The 24,018-nt window shown below is 42.6% G+C and overlaps 3 protein-coding genes across 6 annotated transcripts; 2 read left to right on the top strand and 1 right to left on the bottom strand.

The window, feature by feature from the left end:
- Window positions 1–731: 731 nt before the first annotated feature.
- fen1 (flap structure-specific endonuclease 1) lies at window positions 732–10,828 on the bottom strand. 2 transcript variants are annotated; one of them, XM_061239308.1, is made up of 12 exons: window positions 10,706–10,828; window positions 9,643–9,738; window positions 9,354–9,456; window positions 8,658–8,760; window positions 7,978–8,041; window positions 7,423–7,532; window positions 6,530–6,666; window positions 4,178–4,244; window positions 3,274–3,405; window positions 2,710–2,861; window positions 1,901–2,015; window positions 732–1,123 (listed from the first exon to the last, which is right to left on the bottom strand). In XM_061239308.1, exons 2-12 carry the CDS (start codon window positions 9,722–9,724, stop codon window positions 1,046–1,048), a joined length of 1,143 nt encoding a protein of 380 aa, XP_061095292.1. In that variant the 5' UTR covers window positions 9,725–9,738; window positions 10,706–10,828; the 3' UTR covers window positions 732–1,045. The 2 variants fall into 2 exon arrangements, with proteins under 2 accessions (XP_061095292.1, XP_061095291.1); XM_061239307.1 differs by lacking the exon at window positions 10,706–10,828 and adding an exon at window positions 10,219–10,344.
- Window positions 10,829–11,794: 966 nt separating this feature from the next.
- Window positions 11,795–16,449, top strand: LOC133126841 (slit homolog 3 protein-like). Of its 2 annotated transcripts, none has more exons than XM_061239264.1 (2): window positions 11,795–11,909; window positions 13,010–16,449. In XM_061239264.1, exons 1-2 carry the CDS (start codon window positions 11,840–11,842, stop codon window positions 15,727–15,729), a joined length of 2,790 nt encoding a protein of 929 aa, XP_061095248.1. In that variant the 5' UTR covers window positions 11,795–11,839; the 3' UTR covers window positions 15,730–16,449. The 2 variants fall into 2 exon arrangements, with proteins under 2 accessions (XP_061095248.1, XP_061095249.1); XM_061239265.1 differs by having other exon boundaries at window positions 11,818–11,905.
- Window positions 16,450–18,208: 1,759 nt separating this feature from the next.
- Window positions 18,209–23,831, top strand: LOC133126840 (slit homolog 1 protein-like). 2 transcript variants are annotated; one of them, XR_009708553.1, is made up of 3 exons: window positions 18,209–18,320; window positions 19,376–22,214; window positions 23,010–23,831. XR_009708553.1 is itself a non-coding variant. In XM_061239263.1 (2 exons), exon 2 carries the CDS (start codon window positions 19,387–19,389, stop codon window positions 22,111–22,113), a length of 2,727 nt encoding a protein of 908 aa, XP_061095247.1. In that variant the 5' UTR covers window positions 18,242–18,316; window positions 19,376–19,386; the 3' UTR covers window positions 22,114–22,924. The 2 variants fall into 2 exon arrangements, 1 of the variants encoding a protein (XP_061095247.1); XM_061239263.1 differs by lacking the exon at window positions 23,010–23,831 and having other exon boundaries at window positions 18,242–18,316; window positions 19,376–22,924.
- Window positions 23,832–24,018: the final 187 nt, after the last annotated feature.

Below are 24,018 nucleotides of genomic sequence, written 5' to 3'. Positions count from 1 at the left end.
TTCTAAAATTAGACTGTGTATTGTGTACTATTGCATATTAAAATGAGTAATATGCTAAAAGATTTACTTCTTCATGTTCGTTTGTCTTAATGAGATGTTGCATTATTTTGATCAACAGGCAGAGGCGTATCCAATGACTGACTCTGTAATCCGATTTGTAGAAGATTTAGATTTCAAAATCTGGATGATCCAGATTAAATGGTTTGAAATACTGGGCCCTGGTGACTGAAATTATGCATTTCAATTGTACAGGCAGATAAATGTGGGAATTTTCTATATGGCAAATTCACTGGTGCGAAAAACATAACTTAAAAGGACGAGTTTCAGGGGTAAGTCAGCCATTTTCAAAAGCCTTCCTGTATTACACAAGTCAGGACAGCCTTGACCCTTTCCAAGACTTACCTCTTCATACTGTACTATGATTGCTTTAACTTTAGCGATCAGCCTTTTGTGATAATGCCATATTTAACAGTAGATCAACAGTGTAGCAGTGTTGTTTTGGTTCACAGGATTAATTGTTTGCATGTTCTGCCAGCAATACACTTCTTTTAACATGTCCACTTTAAATTGGCCTCTTGTGCCTTCCTGGTGACAACACACTGTTGCGTTCTGAAGAAAAACTCACCCTCTTCTGCTAGTCACTGTGGACAGGACGATCCATCAAGTCAACGATTGGAATCCATTTTAATTACAATAGTTACCTCGATCAGCACCATTGACACAACACCAGGAACTGTACATTGTTTTATTATCATTTATGGAACAAACAAAAAGAAACAAGTAAATCATGTTCATTAAAATGTGTGTGCTGTGCTGGTGCTATAGTATACTACAAGCAAAACTATGAAATTCTCAAGTTGAGCGTTGGTCTTCTGGTCTCTCCCACCCCCAGTTGGTCATCTGGTCTCTCCCACCCCCAGTTGGTCTTCTGGTCTCTCCCACCCCCAGTTGGTCTTCTGGTCTCTCCCACCCCCAGCACGTTCCTCGAGGAGCACAGCGACTGCATCTGCCATCCTCCCCCCAGGAGGGATCACTTCCCCTGCCCCTATTTCCCCTTCTTGAATTTGCCTGGCGTTACACCTGTTTTCAACTTCTTCTTTGCGGACCCCTTCAAGTCCGGTTCCTGAAAAGAAGCGTGAGAAAGCGAGGGGTAAGGCCAGAAAAGCACATGCCCCGTTAAAGGGGCAGTTGACCCAAAAAAAAAACATAATTAAAAGGTACAATAGGTCATTCTGGACTCTTCTAACAGTCGAGAGAGGAATTGCAGCAACAAACACGCTCAAACCACAACGCTGTTTATCCCTCCCCCTTCTCTGTGGACACGCTGAAGTTTCAAGTTCTGATATGAAAAGCCAAGCACAGCAAACAGACGGCTAAAGCACTCATTTAAACAACAAGCACTTGGGCCCAGAGTAGCTGCATAGGGAAGTTTCGGCAATAGACTATATTATAGTTCATTAAAATGATCATTCTTCAGCTCTGCTGACGTTCGCGAGAATTGTTTTTCTCAGCGTATTTGATATACCAGAAAACGGGTCCATCGAGATCCATTCGATCACAGTGAACTACATATACATTTTCTAAAATGTACATACAATATACAATAATTAAAACTCTGAACAGGCGCATACTTTAACTTTATTTTTGAGTGAACGGACCCTTTAATATATAAATGCGTAACATATTTATACCATTTATTCAGATGCATTTCTTGTTCGTATCTTTTGAAGCCTTCCGTCGTTATGGGGAACTGTCGGCACTTGCAACGCAAGAATATCGTCCGATCGATCAGAATTAATTATCGTTTCGTGATTTCAACACGGAGCGCGTGATCCTGAAAATCGGCCAACGCAGGGCTCCCCCCCCCCCCCCGCCCCCGTCCCGGGGGAGCAGGCCGTACCTTGCGCTTGGAGGACAGGGAGCCCGTCACGGTGAAGAACGAGTCGAGCCGGCCCTGCGTGCTGCCCTGCCGGCTCTTCAGGATCTTCTTACAGCCGTTCCGAATGCGGTCCTCACTGCAGGGTGGGGGGGGGGGGGGGGTGGGGGCAAAGGCAGGATTACGACACACCAGCAACATCATCAGGCCTAGGCCAGGGCTGGCACCATACCGGGAAAGTATGAGGTATGCCATAACGTTGTCCAATACTGCGATGATATGTTCTGATAGACTGAGATATCATTGCTCGTCTACCTACGTCATGAGTAAAATATTGAAGCGTTCGCAGTTCTTATGACGATAAACATACGATATATTGTGCAGCCCTAATCCGGACCACAAATCCAAATATGGCCCTGGTTATTTTCTCCCAGGTACACTTACTGTACAACCATTATTCCCTGACCATGACCATTACAATCGCCTTTTATATAAAATGTTCATAGCGCACAATAAAGCCACTGACAAAGTAAAAACTTCCCAAGTTCAGCACTGTAATGTTAGAAAACCGTATTACAGTCGACAGGGCGGCCAGCATCGCAGAGGTTAAGGTGCACGACTGGGAGGGTCGGTAGTTCGATCCCCGGTGCAGCCACAATAAGATCCGCACAGCCGTTGGGCCCTTCAGCAAGGCCCTTAACCCTGCATTGCTCCAGGGGAGGATAGTCTAATCAACTGTACATCGTTCTGGACAAGACTGTCTGCCAAACGGCATTCGTGTAAATGTGATGTAACGGCGGGGCGTGACCGCGAGGCGTTCGGCAGGGAGATACCTGAACTGTTTCTCGGCGCACATGAACTGGATCAGACCGGCCTCGTCCGGCTCGTTCCACTTCAGCTCCACGGCGCCGCAGTCCACCACCTCGGGCTCCAGGAACAGCCCCCGAGCCTCCTTATACAGCCAGTCCTCCGGAGCGGGGTGTTTCTGTCGGAACAGGGCCCCCCCGTCAGCACCGTCTGCCGTCATACGCTCCGCTCCCGCTGAAGCTAAACGAGTGTGGGGCCCCTTTCAGCCCCTGCCACCTAATCATCCCCGCACTCAATTGGCTAATTGTTCTCTCCCTCTCTCCACCTCCAGCTGGTGTGTGTGGTCAAGGTTCTGGCGCAAAATGGCTGCCGTTGCATCACCCAGGTGGGTGCTGCGGTTGAGGCAAGTTTCCCCCTCATTTACTGTAAAGCGCTTTGAGTGACTAGAACAAATATGAATATAATATCGATATAAAATATAAATGCAATGATCCATCATTTATCACTGTGGATTGCTGCACGTGAAATAGCACAATTCTGAAATATTTTTAAATGGCAGGCATGTTGCATTCTGCTCCAATGACACGTACAGCGGGGTCAATGTTCTCCAAAATCTCTTCAATGGAGCCGTGCTGCTTAATGAGGTCGATGGCTCTCTTGGGTCCGATTCCTTTAATTGTGCCACAGTAGTCACACCCAAGCAGGATGCACAGATCTATGAACTGAGAGAGAGAGAGGGGAGGGGGGGGGGGGGTTAAGTCAGGAAGGAGAGCGGTGGAGACACGGAGCACTTACAACGGCTGCATTTTCATTTAGAACAGCCCTTCATGTGTATTTTAGTAGTAACGGATTTGATGCTTTAACCTGTGGAAGAACCTATGCACTTGTAAATTGCTTTGGATTAAAAGCGTCTGCCAAATGACTAAAATGTAAATGTAAATGTAAATGTAAAAAAAAAATAAAAAAAAAGGCTGGGTTTACATTTTAGGATTTGAGAGTCAGTATTCAGGTCTACACCTTGAAGAATGTGTCTTTAAAAGATAGAATTCTGAATGAGACAGGCTCAGAGACATTTCTACAGATTCTTGTCACTTTTACTCAGTGCCATGGAATTCTAGAACACAATCTAGAATGTTGTTAGTTACGGCATCTTTGGGGGCCCCTGACAGTGAGTTAACCCTTTCAGTCCCAAGTCTTCAGAAAATATAGTCGGGTTTTAATAGTGGAGTCAAAACGATAGTATAGCAGTCATTTTTATTGGTTGAAAAGGTATAAGGCGGAGAGTGGCATATGGCACTCTTGGGACAGAAAGGAAAGAAGGAATATTGTTCTTAACTGAAAGGTCTAACACTGATGAAACTGTCACAACCGGTGACTGAAGTTCTAGAACAGACTCGGCCTTCTGAAAAACATTCCGAAGAACCTACAGCCAGCCTGTGTAAAACTGCCAGGCTGTTTGGGATTGAGGAGATGGGGAGGGGAGGGGAGGATTACCTGCTGGTGGGTCAGACCGATATCCTGCAGAATGCGGCTGAAATGAAACTCCTGAATGGGAAGTTTCCTGCAGGAAAAAGGGGGGGGGGGGGGGGGGACACACACACACATGAATTTAACAGCAAATACCAAGTGCCTGGAAGATTTAGCCATTGAGCTATGAAAAAACAGGACACGTGAAAACAATCAATCAAACCACAAGATGGTGCACTCAGATTTGCAGCCGTTTACTTGACAGACAGCCTTTCTTTACCAGACAACAGGTCAACAGAGCAGGGGAAGCCAGGGGGAACAAGGTGGTCAAAAAAAGCACAGAAAGTACTGTAGGGGTGTAAACAACCTGCCAGTGATGCAGCCAGTTTTGCAATTTCCTGTTTTTTTCTTCAGATTTTTCCCTTTTTCTCCCAATTTAGTAGCCAATTGTACCCCCCTCGATTCCAATTTGAGTTAGAGTTAGGTACACCGTCCACACCCCGCTCCCTGGCGGGCCGAAGAAGAACTGCAACTGCAAGTCCGCCGCGTCTTAGCCTGTTGTGCCACCGCGGCCCCCAATTTCCTGTTTTGACATCCGCTGACCCCTGAGTGTTATTCACCGGCCTGGTGCCATCATGTGTTGCCTAGCGAGAGCGCAATGACACAAGAGAAGCACGCCGTGAAAGTAGTTTGCTCATCCGTGTGACGTCCGACGTGGGACTCGAACCCCGGTCTCTCACTCTCCCGAAGATTTCTTAGACAAACGCGTTACCGGGTCAGCTAAAGGCGAAATCGCCCCTAGCCAAGGGCAAAAGTTATTTTGAATTAGAGGGTTATGTCATCAGGGAGTGTTATCGTGGTAACCTGATACAAGCCTGCAGTGCACTTCACCGTGCTTTTACTAGCGAACTAGCCGAGCGAACGCTAACCCTGCTACACGAGGAGTAGAAGACGCTGTTTTACAGTAGTGTGGAGTAGTTGTAGTTGTGTAGAAGAGGCTGTTTTACAGTAGTGTGGTGTAGTTGCTTAGAAGAGGCAGTTTTACAGTAGTGTGGAGTAGTTGCTTAGAAGAGGCTGTTTTACAGTAGAGTAGTTGTAGTTGTGTAGCAGAGGGTGTTTTACAGTAGTGTGGTGTAGTTGTAGGTGTGTAGAAGAGGCAGTTTTACAGTAGAGTAGTTGTAGTTGTGTAGAAGAGGGTGTTTTACAGTAGTGTGGAGTAGTTGTAGGTGTGTAGAGGAGGGTGTTTTACAGTAGTGTGGTGTAGTTGTAGGTGTGTAGAAGAGGGTGTTTTACAGTAGTGTGGTGTAGTTGTAGGTGTGTAGAAGAGGGTGTTTTACAGTAGTGTGGAGTAGTTGTAGGTGTGTAGAAGAGGGTGTTTTACAGTAGTGTGGAGTAGTTGTAGGTGTGTAGAAGAGGGTGTTTTACAGTAGTGTGGAGTAGTTGGAGGTGTGTAGAAGAGGCAGTTTTACAGTAGAGTAGTTGTAGTTGTGTAGAAGAGGGTGTTTTACAGTAGTGTGGTGTAGTTGTAGTTGTGTAGAAGAGGGTGTTTTACAGTAGTGTGGTGTAGTTGTAGGTGTGTAGAAGAGGGTGTTTTTCAGTAGTGTGGAGTAATTGTAGGTGTGTAGAAGAGGGTGTTTTACAGTAGTGTGGAGTAGTTGTAGGTGTGTAGAAGAGGGTGTTTTACAGTAGTGTGGAGTAGTTGTAGGTGTGTAGAAGAGGGTGTTTTACAGTAGTGTGGTGTAGTTGTAGGTGTGTAGAAGAGGGTGTTTTACAGTAGTGTGGTGTAGTTGTAGGTGTGTAGAAGAGGGTGTTTTACAGTAGTGTGGAGTAGTTGTAGTTGTGTAGAAGAGGCAGTTTTACAGTAGAGTAGTTGTGTAGAAGAGGGTGTTTTACAGTAGTGTGGAGTAGTTGTAGGTGTGTAGAAGAGGGTGTTTTACAGTAGTGTGGTGTAGTTGTAGGTGTGTAGAAGAGGGTGTTTTACAGTAGTGTGGTGTAGTTGTAGGTGTGTAGAAGAGGGTGTTTTACAGTAGTGTGGAGTAGTTGTAGTTGTGTAGAAGAGGCAGTTTTACAGTAGAGTAGTTGTAGTTGTGTAGAAGAGGGTGTTTTACAGTAGTGTGGAGTAGTTGTAGGTGTGTAGAAGAGGGTGTTTTACAGTGTTGTGGTGTAGTTGTAGGTGTGATGAAGAGGCAGTTTTACAGTAGTGTTGTGTAGAAGAGGGTGTTTTACAGTAGTGTGGAGTAGTTGTAGGTGTGTAGAAGAGGGTGTTTTACAGTAGTGTGGAGTAGTTGTAGGTGTGTAAAAGAGGCAGTTTTACAGTAGTGTTGTGTAGAAGAGGCGGTTTTACAGTAGTGTTGTGTAGAAGAGGCGGTTTTACAGTACTTGGCTTCGCTGGCTGTCAGGTGTCTCAGCAGAACGGTCGTCCCGAACGTCAGGCCGTCCATGTCCTCGGTCGCCGTGGCGAAGACCTTCCCCGCTTTCACCAACGCCGCACAGCTGGCCTCAGCCTCGCACGGCGCCTAGCAACAGAGCGCAATAAACGGTTATTTAAATGACGCTTTTTTTTTTTCCCCCAAAGTGACTTAGTTGATTAGACTAAGCGGGGGCCAATCCTCCCTGGTGCAATGTGGGGTTAAGGGCCTTGCTCAAGGGCCCAACAACTGTGGCTACACTGGGGCTCGAACCTTCTGGCCCCCTTTCCATAGACTATCAGATATAAAGTGACAGTGGAGGTTCATTTTTGTTCTTCAAGGATCAAATTTCCCAAAAAGTACCCTGGAAGTACGATAATGTTTTCTTTAGGATCAAATGAGTACATTTACTAAGCAAAAAAAGGAACAAATTAATTATACTTTGCTGGCTAGGGGTACAATTTCATGTACCGATAGGGTACAGCAACAAGCATTTGTACATTTTTAGGCACTTTTAGTACCTTTATTTATTTCTTTATTTTCCTTTTAAATAATTTTTTTTCAGATTTTTCCCTTTTTCTCCCAATCTGGTAGCCAACTGTACCCTATCTAATCCAATCAGTGTTAGCCGGGGGATACACCGCCCACACCCCGTCCCGAAGGGATCTGGCGATCCGAGAACAACACGCCGTCTCCAAGCCGTCTCGTCTTGTCTCGTGCTCGTGACCGTGACTCCGAGGCGCCCGGGGGGGGGGGGGGGCTGTTGTGCGCGGCGATCTGCTAACCCTGCCAAGCCCCTCCCTCTGGAGCAGCGAGCCAACAGTACCTTTGTTTCCCCAGAGTGTGCGTAGTGCTCCGGTTTACCTCGACGTACGGCACGCCCATCAGCGTCAGCAGCTGCTTGCACTCGTCGTTGTGCTGCTTGGTGACCCTTACAAGCCGCTTGCTGAACTTGTCGATGTTCTCCTGTTCCCCTGGGAGACAGAAGAGCGGACTGTCAGCACAACTCTACACAAATTCCACTGTCCCACGGCAGTTATAAAAAAAAAAAAAAAAAAATAAAAAAAAAAAAAAAAGATTAAACAAATAAATTTATTAATGGTTACGTTTTATTTCACACCCTGTTAATTACCTTGTATTCGCTGGCAAGTGCAAAGCTACTTATGAATAGGCAACTATTTTGATTTCAGTGGTAAGTGCTACGAAACAAAGTCACTACCATCATTATTGTTACAGGTTATTTAACCAACAGCTTTTAACCAGTGTCCTTGCTGGTCCCAGTCATGTACCTTAACCACTACGCTACAGGCCCATACCATGTGCAAGAACTGGGTATCTACTACACTGTAAATGCTAGATAATTAGAGGGCTGTAAAATAGAACTTCACCAAAAAAACATCACCACCAGTGAGCACGTACCCATTTCCTGTGCCTGTGCTAGAAGCTTCTCTGCCTCTGCCCTTCTCTCTCCTCTCTTCGCCAACTGCAAACAAGAAAAAGATGGTTGGAAAGGTTAAACTATAAAAAAATTTTTTTTATGCATTTATACTTTTAGCATTTTTAATCAAATAGTACCCAATATCAAATGTACAAAATACCTAAAAGTGCAGTTTATCAACATAAAGTACTTGATACATAGTATACAGTGAAATAACCACACACAACCCCGTAGAAAAAAATACCCACAAGGCAACACATCACACACACACACACAAACAAAACCCACAAAAAAACATAAACTATATAGTAAAAGGCCGCACTCAGTTGCAAAAGTGAATTCCCAGTAGGGCAGCACGATATGAGGAAAATAACAATATGCAATAACGTTGTTGAATATTGCGATGACGCTATGACTTGCAATAAATAAATAAAAATATTGGAGTTTCTGCTTTAGCTACACTGCTAACAGACCCCAGACAATGAACAGTCTCGGCCCGAAAGCGTTACCAACATACTTCTATCGAACAAACAGCCAATCAACTTAACATAACATCAAATTAAATTAATACTACTATACGTCTCCTGCGATGTATTCATCTCGCATGTTCATATCTCGATGACGATAAATATACGACGTATATTGTGAGGTAGTGCCCTACCTCTCCGGACTTGAGCTGGGGGGGTTTTCCATCGAACACGTAGACCGGCTTGATCCCGCTCTCCAGCATGCGTATCGTCCGGTAGAACATGCCCATCAGGTGGCTGAGGACAGACGAGAGAGAGCGCTGAAGAACAGCGGTACATCCGTACCGAGGAAAATACAACCTACACCGACACATTTAAGAGCAAGAAATTCACCTGGGGTCACCAGGACCACACGCTGTATGCAGACAGCATTATTTACACTACTGTGTATCAGCCTGTACCTGATCTCAATCTTGTACTATCTGGAAAAACCAGAGAGATCACCCAATATCTGTTATTCCCCCCAAATATTGATTGCTGAACCATTCCTAAGCGAAGACATTGTTATTTTTAATTATCCATTCTAAAGGGTAAAAACTTTAGCTTGCGTTATTCAATGCATTGAAACACTGTGCATTTGTTGTATTTTGACCAGTTTCCATTTTCTGTAAATAAATGTTCTGAATGGTAATATTTTTGCTGGGAATTGAAGTCAAATGTGGTCATTTTTGAGAGCTGAAATAACTATCCATTAAACTGTATTGGTAGAGCAGTGGTATTTTAATTGTGACATTTACAAGTACAGGGCAGGGCTGTGGCGATAAGAGTCAGAAGTCAGAAGATTAACTGGGATATTCAACAAAAACAATTCAGCAACCTATAGCAGTCACCTGGTTGTTTCTCCATCTTCATTCTGTAGCACATTGCCATCCTGTCTAACGGCAATAAGGAACTGGTAAATGCTCATGGATGCATCGATTGCAATCTTTCGCCCTGAAAAATGATAACGTATCATTTAAAAGTTCATAGCAATACTAATATATTAACATAGAACATAAACAGATTATTGCGAAAGTTATACGGGGCTGTTCTACATTCTGTCCATTCTTTCAGGTTAGTACACATTCTCAAAAGCAGAGAGATAGCAGCAGATACGGCAGAAAACCATAGCCACATTACCGAAGTAGCTTTTAATTTCGTGTTCTTTGATGGCCGAAGGTGCCTGGTCCGCAATCAGCTTCGCGAGGCCGTGAATTCCCATCGCTGCGGCGCTTTCTGCACAGACAATACCATCACCATCATCACCAGAAGGTGTATAAACACAAAAATCAAGATTAACCAAGAAAAAGTGAACACGCATGCTTCGTGTATATGGAGAAGCCGGCTGTAAGTTAGGTAGCCGTAGATGAACACTCGCTAGGAACTTATGCTCACAGTTGTGAACTATATTATTCACATCGAAGGATTCCTAACGACGAATATGACTGCAATACTGACCGTATAGTAACGTCACTTGAATCTAGAAAGACTTGATTCGCAAATCGGAAAGGTGCGACGGATGAAAAATCATTATGAAATCATTGTTTATGGTACAGGGAGGATTAGGCAGCACGGCTAGCTGGCTAACTATGCAGCCTTTGTACAACTTTTTTTTAATCCGGTCGAATAAACCAGTTGTTTGCTTAAGTATAATCATTTTAAGATGGAAAACTGTTTTCATGTTTACATATATTAATGGAAATACATTACACTCACCAACTCGCCAAATGCGTAACTAGTCTGCCTTTCCGAGTTAAGCGCGCGCGAACAGATGCATTTCTTTACGCGCGAAATCACGCAACTAAGCATTACTAGTCGCTAAAATTGTTCGATAAAATGTCGCGAGGGTTGCCACCACATTTAGGCCTAATCAATCAATTTGGATATAGCTGATCTTCATTCAATAAGTAGCTACCATTTTCTGAAAGCGTCGTGCATCGTGCTATCCCTGAAATAATGATTTACGAAATTGACACCCGAAATGAATGAACAAACCAGTTATTTTAACGGTGGTTGTAAGGAAAACTTGTTTGTCAGTGCCCGCTTTGGAAATAGGCTACTGTCAGTTGCGGGAGGTCCAAAATCATAATATATGGCTTGAAAATGCATTTTCACACATAATAAAATACTCTGAAAATGAGTAGGATTTAAATATTAATACAGTACGCTACATTTCGGTCCAAGGAACATATGTGTAACTGACCTTAAGAATGTCTCTCTCCCGTCTCCCGTTCTGCATCCCGTCTGCAATTGTCTGCACTTGTCCGGGCTTGTACTGTATGGTAGGCGGGGAGTTTGTGGTGTCAATCACATGCGGAAAGTTGTTAGTTATTCTAGTACATTTAAATCATTATTGTCTTTTCACGTTGCTATAAATAATAAACGTTACAATTCAAAAAGCTGAATTAAATCCTTAAATTTAAAATGTAATCCTACAATACTCATTCATTCATCATTGGTGTTAGGCTATATCTATTTACATCTATAATAACTACCTATTTTCCCCCTAAACACATGTGTCTAATTTATTAATGTTATACATTATGGCATTATCACAACGCAACGCCTTACAACCGAGGCTATTGTTATTATGTTTTTGCTAGCTAACCTTAACATTAAATTAGGCTACCTAAATCTTCTAATTTGGTGAAAATTAATGAGCTAACATGCTCTAAACCGCATTGTTAATTTGAAACAAATGTGGTAATAGTATCACATTGAAGTAGATTTTGCAACATAGGCCACTACTCGCATTTCAATGAAAACAGCCTGAAATTTAGAAGTATGCCAGCAAGATGTTTCGAACACGTAACTCTCTCTTTCTACGACTCTGTTAAGAACCAAAGTTGATTTGGTGAATGGTTCATATGGGAAAACTCACTGCTGCCCCCCTCTGTATCAGTAGTGGAAATGTCATGAAAGATCCGGGCAGGAGGAACAGCCCACTTTTCACACACACACACACACACACACACACACACACACACACACACACACACACACATAAAAGTTTAAGTCACTGTAACTGTGGAGCTCCACCATTGTGTGTTAATTGATCTTTGAAAGATCTGTGGCTGAAAAAAAAAAAACACCTGTGGGTTAATTTTATGATGCACGCATTGTATTGTATGTTAGATAAAGGTTAATGTCACACCCACTCTTTAACAGTGGACACCTACACACACACACACACACACACCAGCACACATACACACACACACATGCACACACACACCAGCACACATACACACACGCACACACATACGTTATCTACGTTTGCACGGAGCCTTCTGGAACCACCCAAACAGATGTTTCATTAGGCGATAAGGCTCTCTGCATGCTTCCCCTGTTTGTTTTTCTCCTTCCAACTGCAAGACAACATTCAGTAGCTGCGTTGCTGAATGTGGGTAAGACTTTGCTTTTCCTTCTTTAAATAATGAAAGGATTTAAAACTCTGGATTTGTGCTAAAACATAATTCATTTCCTTGATTGCTAATTTTACTGTGTTACTGACATAGCAATACAGTACTACTACTACTACTACTACTACTACTACTACTACTAATAATAATAATAATAATAATAATAATACTTGAAAGCACTTTGTATAATATGAATGAGGATTTGCTGAAATTGAATAAATTACATATATAAGAATTAAACAATGATAGTCTTACAGCAATACAGTATGTTGCAAGCAACAGAACACACAGGTGATCATGATGTAGAAGAAGAAGAAGAAGAAGAAGAAGAAGAAATATGTTGAAAATCTATAAAGCACAGGTGCAGCATGCACTTTAAAACAATAAGTTAAAAAAGGTGCCGATATATAAATGTATAATGAAAACAACCAGGACTTAGTAGTGTCCTCAGAAATTTGATCCCGACTCTACATGTGGACAGTATTCATGTCCCCTATAAGGACACAGTGTTGTAAGAACTGTGTGTGCTTTTAAAATGGCTTCCTCATTTATTTTTTTCTGATGAATGCTACCTTGCAAATGTATTTAAAAAAAAGTCTTTGTGTAAAAAAAAGTGTATTATAACACTCCCAGTTTTTAATGGAAAAAAAAATGTTGGCTTCATGTAGAAATTATATGTAAGTTACTGTGTGTAGTGCGATGTATGTACGTACAACTTTATCAACGTTATCTTGAAGCACCTTCTGACGACAAAGCAGATACATCGACCCAAAAGAACTGCGTGGTTAAGGCCCCAAGGTCTCAGGTTGGATTCAGAGTGTGCCAGGGCTAACTGTGGCTGCTAGCGCCACGCCAATGTGCAATCGGTGGTTGTGTTGCCCAGGGTATGGGAGGCTTCAGTCCGGTAGGAGGCAAGCTTTGGCGTAGGGTTAGGGGGCGAGGGGTCCACGTTTTTGGTCAGCAGCATTTGTTTCGTGTCCAGCCATATATTGCGCCGAAAACGCGTCTTTAAAAAAATTATATTAAACTGTGTGAACAGTGTTGAAATTGAAATAGTAACTGAACATCGTCTTGCTTTTCTTCAGAAAAACACAACATGCATCCTGTACTCTGCGTCTACCTTCTCCCGCTGGTGCTCGGGAGCGCGACCGGACAGTGCGATGAATGCAAAAAACACCAAGAAGTCTACGCTAGAAACATTACCGAGATCCCGGCCACACTGAAACCGGGAACCATTCACGTTTATTTCATCGGGAGCAGGTTTTCCAACGTCCCGAACAGAGCCTTCATCAACAGCCCTCAGCTGGAGACGGTGGAGTTCATGCAGATGCCCATCGTGTCCGTGGAAGTGCACGCCTTCGAGGGTTTGCGTAAGCTGAAGCTCCTTGAAATCACGACGACCAATCTGACGTCGCTGCCCTTGGGCGTGTTTCAGGACCAGCCGATGCTCGAGAAACTGATCCTAAAGCTCAACAAAATCCAGAAGCTTGAGAAGGGACTGTTCGACGGCCTGATAATGTTGAAGGAGCTCCACCTTCACACCAACCAAATCGCCTCAATCGACGAGGGAGTTTTCGATCAGCTCGATAACCTTACGGTTCTTCACCTGGCCAAGAATAAGATCACGTCCGTCTCCAGAGCGCTGTTTACAAAACTTAGTAAATTACAAAGGCTCAGGCTCTATGAAAATGACATTGCCACTATTCCACCCGGGATCTTTGATGATCTACCGGATCTGAAAGAGATCAACTTACGGGATAACAAGATAACTGAGATACCACCAGATTTATTTTCCAAAAACACCTTCTTGGAATCATTAAATTTAGAGAATAATCGTTTGTCTGAATTGCCCTCTGAAATTTTTGTGGGACTTCCAAACATGAGATATTTGACTCTTAAGCAGAATGAAATCCGCAGCCTGCCTCCCTTGCTCTTTGGAGAAATGCCAAAATTTCATGAACTGAGTCTCAGAGGAAACAATCTCACTGTCCTGCCTGCAGGTGTATTCAGTCCCTTGAAGAAACTCAAGAAGCTTGACTTGTCTCTAAATAAGTTTATCTCTTTGTCCAGTGACTATTTTGAAGGGCTTGTGAAACTCACAGACTTGAATCTACAGAATAATATGATTGAATCATTAGAACCAAAAACCTTTGAACATTTGACAGACCTGCATACCCTCAGGTTAGCAAATAACAAATTGAGAACTCTTCCTGAAGGAATATTTGACTCTTTATTAGAGTTTAGCAGGGTATATCTCGACAACAACCCTTGGCACTGTGACTGCAATCTGATATCTTTATCTAACTGGATGAAAGCTAACAGTAAAAAGATTAGGTCTTTCTCACCAGAGCAGTGTGAATCTCCTGACAGCTTGAAAGGACAAATTCTCAACTCTCTCACAGAAGATCAGCTGATATGCCCAACAACTCCTACAATCACCACAGCTTTGGCTCTTACCATGGGCGATGAATCCAAAACATACCAAGAAGTCTACGATAGAGACTTTACCGAGATCCCGGCCACACTGAAACCGGGGACCATTCACGTTTATTTCATCGGGAGCAGGTTTTCCAACGTCCCGAACAGAGCCTTCATCAACAGCCCTCAGCTGGAGACGGTGGAGTTCATGCAGATGCCCATCGTGTCCGTGGAAGCGCACGCCTTCGAGGGTTTGCGTAAGCTGAAGCTCCTTGAAATCACGACGACCAATCTGACGTCGCTGCCCTTGGGCGTGTTTCAGGACCAGCCGATGCTTGAGAGACTGATCCTAAAGCTCAACAAAATCCAGAAGCTTGAGAAGGGACTGTTCGACGGCTTGAGAATGTTGAAGGAGCTCCACCTTCACACCAACCAAATTGCCTCAATCGACGAGGGAGTTTTCGATCAGCTCGATAACCTTACGGTTCTTCACCTGGCCAAGAATAAGATCACGTCCGTCTCCAGAGCGCTGTTTACAAAACTTAGTAAATTACAAAGGCTCAGGCTCTACGAAAATGACATCGACACTATTCCACCTGGGATCTTTGATGATCTACCGGATCTGAAAGAGATCAGCTTACGGGATAACAAGATAACTGAGATACCGCCAGATTTATTTTCCCAAAACACCTTCTTGGAATCATTAAATTTAGAGAATAATCGTTTGTCTGAATTGCCCTCTGAAATTTTTGTGGGACTTCCAAACATGAGATATTTGACTCTTAAGCAGAATGAAATCCGCAGCCTGCCTCCCTTGCTCTTTGGAGAAATGCCAAAATTTCATGAACTGAGTCTCAGAGGAAACAATCTCACTGTCCTGCCTGCAGGTGTATTCAGTCCCTTGAAGAAACTCAAGAAGCTTGACTTGTCTCTAAATAAGTTTATCTCTTTGTCCAGTGACTATTTTGAAGGGCTTGTGAAACTCACAGACTTGAATCTACAGAATAATATGATTGAATCATTAGAACCAAAAACCTTTGAACATTTGACAGACCTGCATACCCTCAGGTTAGCAAATAACAAATTGAGAACTCTTCCTGAAGGAATATTTGACTCTTTATTAGAGTTTAGCAGGGTATATCTCGACAACAACCCTTGGCACTGTGACTGCAATCTGATATCTTTCTTTAACTGGATGAAAGCTAACAGTAAAAAGATTAAGTCTCTCTCAACAGAGCAGTGTGAATCTCCTGACAGCTTGAAAGGACAAATTCTCAACTCTCTCACAGAAGATCAGCTGATATGCCCAACAACAACTCAACTACAATCTCTTACCACGGCAACCAGTGTTGGGGAAAATTCACAGAACAAAAGATCTCCCTCCTAATAGCATGATAAACAATCACAAGTCAAAATCAGACTCAACCTTGATGAGCAAGCTGGTTCCTCCAAAACTCTTAATGATTCATTCCAGAAGTGTATCTATATGTAAGTGGCTTGTAATCAATATATCAAATGTATGCTGCTTGTTATCAAATCAAATGAACCTAGAACATTAATTACAGCTGAGCTTATGAAAACGCAAGAAACCACAGTGAAAACTGTTGAAATGAGAGCAAAGACTGCAAAGAATGCAACGTACATTTATTCACTTAGAAGAGAATGTTAATCAAATTTTAGTATGTCTGTATATTAGAAAATAATATCAGAAGAGAATATTAATCAAATGTTGAGTATGTCTGTATATTTTCAATGATTTACTGCTGATAAGTTTGTGTTAGAAGTGCATAAGTGACCCATATGTAACCTGAGTGGAAAAATACAAAATGACGTGTATGCTTAAAAAAACCACGGAAAGATACAAAATGACATGTTTGTTAGAAAGCAGTTTGCGGGGGCCGGGGCGTCCTGAACTTGAGTTGGCAGAGCATGAGGACCTTGGGCAATTTGCCACAATGATGTTTTCACCTGTTTTAGGAGGAGTTTTAGGAGGAGTTAAGATAAGAACTGTGTATAAAATGGGTGTAAAAATGACATTCGAGGTCCATTTTCTGCAAAACTGGTCCGGCTTTATGCACTCATGCTAATAAAGTCTGATTTTCCTGAAGAGCTTGCTGCCGTGGTGTCTTTTCCCACGTCAAGATGTTTTTTGACAAATTGGGGATTGGACTTAGAATTCTGTTGTTTCCTAGACACAACACCAGCACTACAGTTGCCATGACAACAGAAGTACCCACAACAACAACCCAACCCACCACGATCCACACCACCCCGGCACACCACCACAATGTTGACAACCACCTTGCCAACAACAGTTGCTACGACAACTGCACCCACCACAATGTTGACAACCACCTTGCCAACCACGCTAGCAACAACAACTGCACCCACCACAATGTTGACAACCACCTTGCCAACAACAGTTGCTACGACAACTGCACCCACCACAATGTTGACAACCACCTTGCCAACCACGCTAGCAACAACAACTGCACCCACCACAATGTTGACAACCACAGTGCCAACAACGGTAGCTATGACAACTGCACCCACAACAATGTTGAAAACCACTGTGGGAACAACACACCAGCAATGACAACTGCACCCACCACAATGTTGACAACCACAGTGCCAACAACAGTAGCTGTGACGACCACAGCCCTGATCACAACCTTGGCCCCAACGACTGCAGCCATCACCTCCGCTCTGCTCTTGGAAAATGAGGAGGATTTCAATATTAATACAGTACACTACATTTCGGTCCAAGGAACATATGTGTAACTGACCTTAAGAATGTCTCTCTCCCGTCTCCCGTTCTGCATCCCGTCTGCAATTGTCTGCACTTGTCCGGGCTTGTACTGTAAGGTAGGCGGGGAGTTTGTGGTGTCAATCACATGCGGAAAGTTGTTAGTTATTCTTCTTGCCCACAGGAGTACATTTAAATCATTATTGTCTTTTCACGTTGCCATAAATAATAAACGTTACAATTCAAAAAGCTAAATTAAATCCTTAAATTTAAAATATAATCCTACAATACTCATTCATTCATCATTGGTGTTAGGCTATATATATTTACATCTATAATAACTACCTATTTTCCCCCGAAACACATGTGTCTAATTTATTAATGTTATACATTAAATGGCATTATGACAACGCAACGCCTTACAACCGAGTCTATTGTTATTATGTTTTTGCTAGTTAAGCTTAACATTAAATTAGGCTACCTAAATCTTCTAATTTGGTGAAAATTTATGAGCTAACATGCTCTAAACCACATTGGTAATTTGAAACAAATGTGGTAATAGTATCACATTGAAGTAGATTTTGCAACATAGGCCACTACTCGCATTTCAATGAAAACAGCCTGAAATTTAGAAGTATACCAGCAAGATGCTTCGAACACGTAACTCTCTCTTTCTACGACTCTGTTAAGAACCAAAGTTGATTTGGTGAATGGTTCATATGGGAAAACTCACTGCTGCCCCCCTCTGTATCAGTAGTGGAAATGTCATGAAAGATCCGGGCAGGAGGAACAGCCCACTTTTCACACACACACACACACACACACAGAAGTTTAAGTCACTGTATCTGTGGAGCTCCACCATTGTGTGTTAATTGATCTTTGAGAGATCTGTGGCTGGAAAAAAAAACACCTGTGGGTTAATATTATGATGCACGCATTGTATTGTATGTTAGATAAAGGTTAAAGTCACCCCCACTCTTTAACAGTGGACACCTACACACACACACACACACACACCAGCACACATATACACACACACACACACACACACACACACACACCAGCACACATACACACACGCACACACATACGTTATCTACGTTTGCACGGAGCCTTCTGGAACCACCCAAACAGTGTTTCATGAGGCGATAAGGCTCTCTGCATGCTTCCCCTGTTTGTTTTTCTCCTTCCGACTGCAAGACAACATTCAGTAGCTGCGTTGCTGAATGTGGGTAAGACTTTGCTTTTCCTTCTTTGAATAATGAAAGGATTTAAAAACATAATTAATTTCCTTGATTGCTAATTTTACTGTGTTATTGACATAGCAATACAGTACTACTACTACTACTAATATTTTTAATAATAATAATAATAATACTTGAAAGCACTTTGTATAATATGAATGAAGTGAAGATTTGCTGGAATTGAATAAATTACATATATAAGAATGAAACAATGACAGTCTTACAGCAATACAGTATGTTGCAAGCATTTGATATAAACAAAACAGAAAACACAGGTGATCATGATGTAGAAGAAGAAGAAATATGTTGAAAATCTATAAAGCACAGGTGCAGCATGCACTTTAAAACAATAAGTTAAAAAAGGTGCCGATATATAAATGTATAATTAAAACAACCAGGACTTAGTAGTGTCCTCAGAAATTTGATCCCGACTCTACATGTGGACAGTGTTCATGTCCCCTATAAGGCCACAGTGTTGTAAGAACTGTGTGTGCTTTTAAAATGGCTTCCTTATTTTTTTTTTCTGATGAATGCTACCTTGCAAATGTATTTAAAAAAAATATTTTTTAGAAGTGTATTATATCACTCCCAGCTTTTAATGGAAAAATGTTGGCTTCATGTAGAAATTATATGTAAGTTATTGTGTGTAGTGCAATGTATGTACGTACAACTTTATCAACGTTATCTTGAAGCACCTTCTGACAACAAAGCAGATACATCGACCCAAAAGAACTGCGTGGTTAAGGCCCCAAGGTCTCAGGTTGGCTTCAGAGTGTGCCAGGGCTAACTGTGGCTGCTAGCGCCATTGGGCAATGTGCAATCGGTGGTTGTGTTGCCTAGGATATGGGAGGCTTCAGTCCGGTAGGAGGCAAGCTTTGGCATAGGGTTAGGGGGCGAGGGGTCCACGTTTTTGGTCAGCAGCATTTGTTTCGTGTCCAGCCATATATTGCGCCGTAAATGTGTCTTAAAAAAAAATTATATTAAACTGTGTGAACAGTGTTGAAATTGAAATAGTAACTCAACATCGTCTTGCTTTTCTTCAGAAAAACACAACATGCATCCTGTACTCTGCATCTACCTTCTCCCGCTGGTGCTCGGGAGCGCGACTGGACAGTGCGATGTCAGCGCTGACAGCGATGAATGCAAAAAACTCCAAGAAGTCTACTATAGAAACATTACCAAGATCCCGGCCACACTGAAACCGGGGACCATTCACGTTTATTTCATCGGGAGCAGGTTTTCCAACGTTCCGAACAGAGCCTTCATCAACAGCCCTCAGCTGGAGACGGTGGACTTCATGCAGATGCCCATCGTGTCCGTGGAAGCGCATGCCTTCGAGGGTTTGCGTAAGCTGAAGCTCCTTGAAATCACGACGACCAATCTGACGTCGCTGCCCTTGGGCGTGTTTCAGGACCAGCCGATGCTTGAGAAACTGGTCCTAAAGCTCAACAAAATCCAGAAGCTTGTGAAGGGTCTGTTCGACGGCCTGAGAATGTTGAAGGAGCTCCAGCTTCACACCAACCAAATCGCCTCAATCGACGAGGGAGTTTTCGATCAGCTCGATAACCTTACGGTTCTTCACCTGGCCAAGAATAAGATCACATCCGTCTCCAGAGCGCTGTTTACAAAACTTAGTAAATTACAAAGGCTCAGGCTCTACGAAAATTACATCACCACTATTCCACCCGGGATCTTTGATGACCTACCGGATCTGAAAGAGATCGGCTTACGGGATAACAAGATAACTGAGATACCACCAGATTTATTTTCCAACAACACCTTCTTGGAATCATTAAGTTTAGATAGAAATCGTTTGTCTGAATTGCCCTCTGAAATTTTTGTGGGACTTCCGAACATGAAATATTTGACTCTTCAGCAGAATCAAATCCGCAGCCTGCCTCCCTTGCTCTTTGGAGAAATGCCAAAATTTTATGAACTGAGTCTCAAAGGAAACAATCTCACTGTCCTGCCTGCAGGTGTATTCAGTCCCTTGAAGAAACTGAAGAAGCTTGACTTGTCTCTAAATAAGTTTACCTCTTTGTCCAGTGACTATTTTGAAGGGCTTGTGAAACTCACAGACTTGAATCTACAGAATAATATGATTGAATCATTAGAACCAAAAACCTTTGAACATTTAACAGACCTGCATACCCTCAGGTTAGCAAATAACAAATTGAGAACTCTTCCTGAAGGAATATTTGACTCTTTACTTAAGTTTACCAGGGTATATCTCGACAACAACCCTTGGCACTGTGACTGCAATCTGATATCTTTCTTTAACTGGATGAAAGCTAACAGTAAAAAGATTAAGTCTCTCTCAACAGAGCAGTGTGAATCTCCTGACAGCTTGAAAGGACAAACTCTCAACTCTCTCACAGAAGATCAGCTGATATGCCCAACAACTCCTACAATCACCACAGCTTTGCCTCTTACCACAGGCGATGAATGCAAAAGAGACCAAGAAGTCTACGATAGAGACTTTACCGAGATTCTGGCCACACTGAATCTGGGGACCATTGCCGTTTATTTCGTCGGGAGCAGGTTTTCCAACGTCCCGAACAGAGCCTTCATCAACAGCCCTCAGCTGGAGACGGTGGAGTTCCTGCAGATGCCCATCGTGTCCGTGGAAATGCACGCCTTCGAGGGTTTGCATAAGCTGAAGCTTGTCGAAATCTCGGCGACCAATCTGACGTCGCTGCCCTTGGGCGTGTTTCAGGACCAGCCGATGCTCGAGAAACTGATCCTAAAGCTCAACAAAATCCAGAAGCTTGAGAAGGGACTGTTCGACGGCCTGAGAATGTTGAAGGAGCTCCACCTTCAGATCAACCAAATCGCCTCAATCGACGAGGGAGTTTTCGATCAGCTCGATAACCTTACGGTTCTTCACCTGGGCAAGAATAAGATCACGTCCGTCTCCAGAGCGCTGTTTACAAAACTTAGTAAATTACAAAGGCTCAGGCTCTACGAAAATGACATTGCCACTATTCCACCTGGGATCTTTGATGATCTACCGGATCTGAAAGAGATCAGCTTACAGGATAACAAGATAACTGAGATACCACCAGATTTATTTTCCAAAAACACCTTCTTGGAATCATTAAATTTAGAGAAAAATCGTTTGTCTGAATTGCCCTCTGAAATTTTTGTGGGACTTCCGAACATGACATTTTTGACTCTTGAGCAGAATGAAATCCGCAGCCTGCCTCCCTTGCTCTTTGGAGAAATGCCAAAATGTCATGAAGTGAGTCTCAGAGGAAACAATCTCACTGTCCTGCCTGCAGGTGTATTCAGTCCCTTGAAGAAACTCAAGAAGCTTGACTTGTCTCTAAATAAGTTTACCTCTTTGTCCAGTGACTATTTTGAAGGGCTTGTGAAACTCACAGACTTGAATCTACAGAATAATATGATTGAATCATTAGAACCAAAAACCTTTGAACATTTAACAGACCTGCATACCCTCAGCTTAGCAAATAACAAATTGAGAACTCTTCCTGAAGGAATATTTGACTCTTTACTAGAGTTTAGCAGGGTATATCTCGACAACAACCCTTGGCACTGTGACTGCAATCTGATATCTTTATCTAACTGGATGAAAGCTAACAGTAAAAAGATTAAGTCTCTCTCAACAGAGCAGTGTGAATCTCCTGACAGCTTGAAAGGACAAACTCTCAACTCTCTCACAGAAGATCAGCTGATATGCCCAACAACACCTCAACTACAATCTCTTACCACGGCAACCAGTGTTGGGGAAAATTCACAGAACAAAAGATCTCCCTCCTAATAGCATGATAAACAATCACAAGTCAAAATCAGACTCAACCTTGATGAGCAAGCTGGTTCCTCCAAAACTCTTAATGATTCATTCCAGAAGTGTATATATATGTAAGTGGCTTGTAATCAATATATCAAATGTATGCTGCTTGTTATCAAATCAAATGAACCTAGAACATTAATTACAGCTGAGCTTATGAAAACGCAAGAAACCACAGTGAAAACTGTTGAAATGAGAGCAAAGAATGCAAAGAATGCAACATACATTTATTCACTTAGAAGAGAATGTTAATCAAATTTTAGTATGTCTGTATATTAGAAAATAATATCAGAAGAGAATATTAATCAAATGTTTAGTATGTCTGTATATTAGAAAATAATATTAGAAGAGAATATTAATCAAATGTTTAGTATGTCTGTATATTAGAAAAGAATATTAGAAGAGAATATTAATCAAATGTTTAGTATGTCTGTATATTTTCAATGATTTACTGCTGATAAGTTTGTGTTAGAAGTGCATAAGTGACCCATATGTAACCTGAGTGGAAAAATACGAAATGGCGTGTATGCTTAAAAAAACCATGGAAAGATACAAAATGGTGGGGGCCGGGGCGTCCTGAACTTTGTAGAGAGTTGGCAGAGCATGGGGACCTTGGGCGATTTGTCACAATGATGTTTTCACCTGTTTTAGGAGGAGTTTTAGGAGGAGTTAAGATAAGAACTGTGTATAAAATGGGTGTAAAAATGACATTCGAGGCCCATTTTCTGCAAAACTGGTCCGGCTTTATGCACTCATGCTAATAAAGTCTCATTTTCCTAAAGAGTTTGCTGCCGTGGTGTCTTTTCCCACGTCAAGATGTTTTTTGACAAATTGGGGATTGGACTTAGAATTCTGTTGTTTCCTAGACACGACACCAGCACTACAGTTGCCATGACAACAGAAGTACCCACAACAACAACCCAACCCACCATGATGCACACCACCCCGGCACCTACCACCAAAATAACAACCATGGTGCCGACAACTGCACCCACCACAATGTTGACAACCACCTTGCCAACAACAGTTGCTATGACAACTGCACCCACCACAATGTTGACAACCACCTTGCCAACCACGCTAGCAACAACAACTGCACCCACCACAATGTTGACAACCACCTTGCCAACAACAGTTGCTACGACAACTGCACCCACCACAATGTTGACAACCACCTTGCCAACCACGCTAGCAACAACAACTGCACCCACCACAATGTTGACAACCACAGTGCCAACAACGGTAGCTATGACAACTGCACCCACAACAATGTTGAAAACCACTGTGGCAACCACACCAGCAATGACAACTGCACCCACCACAATGTTGACAACCACAGTGCCAACAACAGTAGCTGTGACAACTGGGCCTACAACCACAGCCTTGGCGACTACTCCAACGACCACAGCCCTGATCACAACCTTGGCCCCAACGACTGCAGCCATCACCTCCGCTCTGCTCTTGGAAAATGAGGAGGATTTCAATATTAATACAGTACACTACATTTCGGTCCAAGGAACATATGTGTAACTGACCTTAAGAATGTCTCTCTCCCGTCTCCCGTTCTGCATCCCGTCTGCAATTGTCTGCACTTGTCCGAGCTTGTACTGTAAGGTAGGCGGGGAGTTTGTGGTGTCAATCACATGCGGAAAGTTGTTAGTTATTCTTCTTGCCCACAGGAGTACATTTAAATCATTATTGTCTTTTCACGTTGCAAGAAATTTGATGAAAATTAATGAGCTAACATGCTCTAAACCGCATTGTTAATTTGAAACAAACGTGCTAATAGTATCACATTGAAGTAGATTTTGCAACATAAGCTACTACTCGCATTTCAATGAAAACAGCCTGAAATTTAGAAGTATACAAGCAAGA

This window comes from Conger conger, chromosome 4, assembly GCF_963514075.1.
Source record: "Conger conger chromosome 4, fConCon1.1, whole genome shotgun sequence".
Taxonomy (NCBI): Eukaryota; Metazoa; Chordata; class Actinopteri; order Anguilliformes; family Congridae; genus Conger; species Conger conger.
This window is presented reverse-complemented; position numbering and strand designations above follow the sequence as displayed.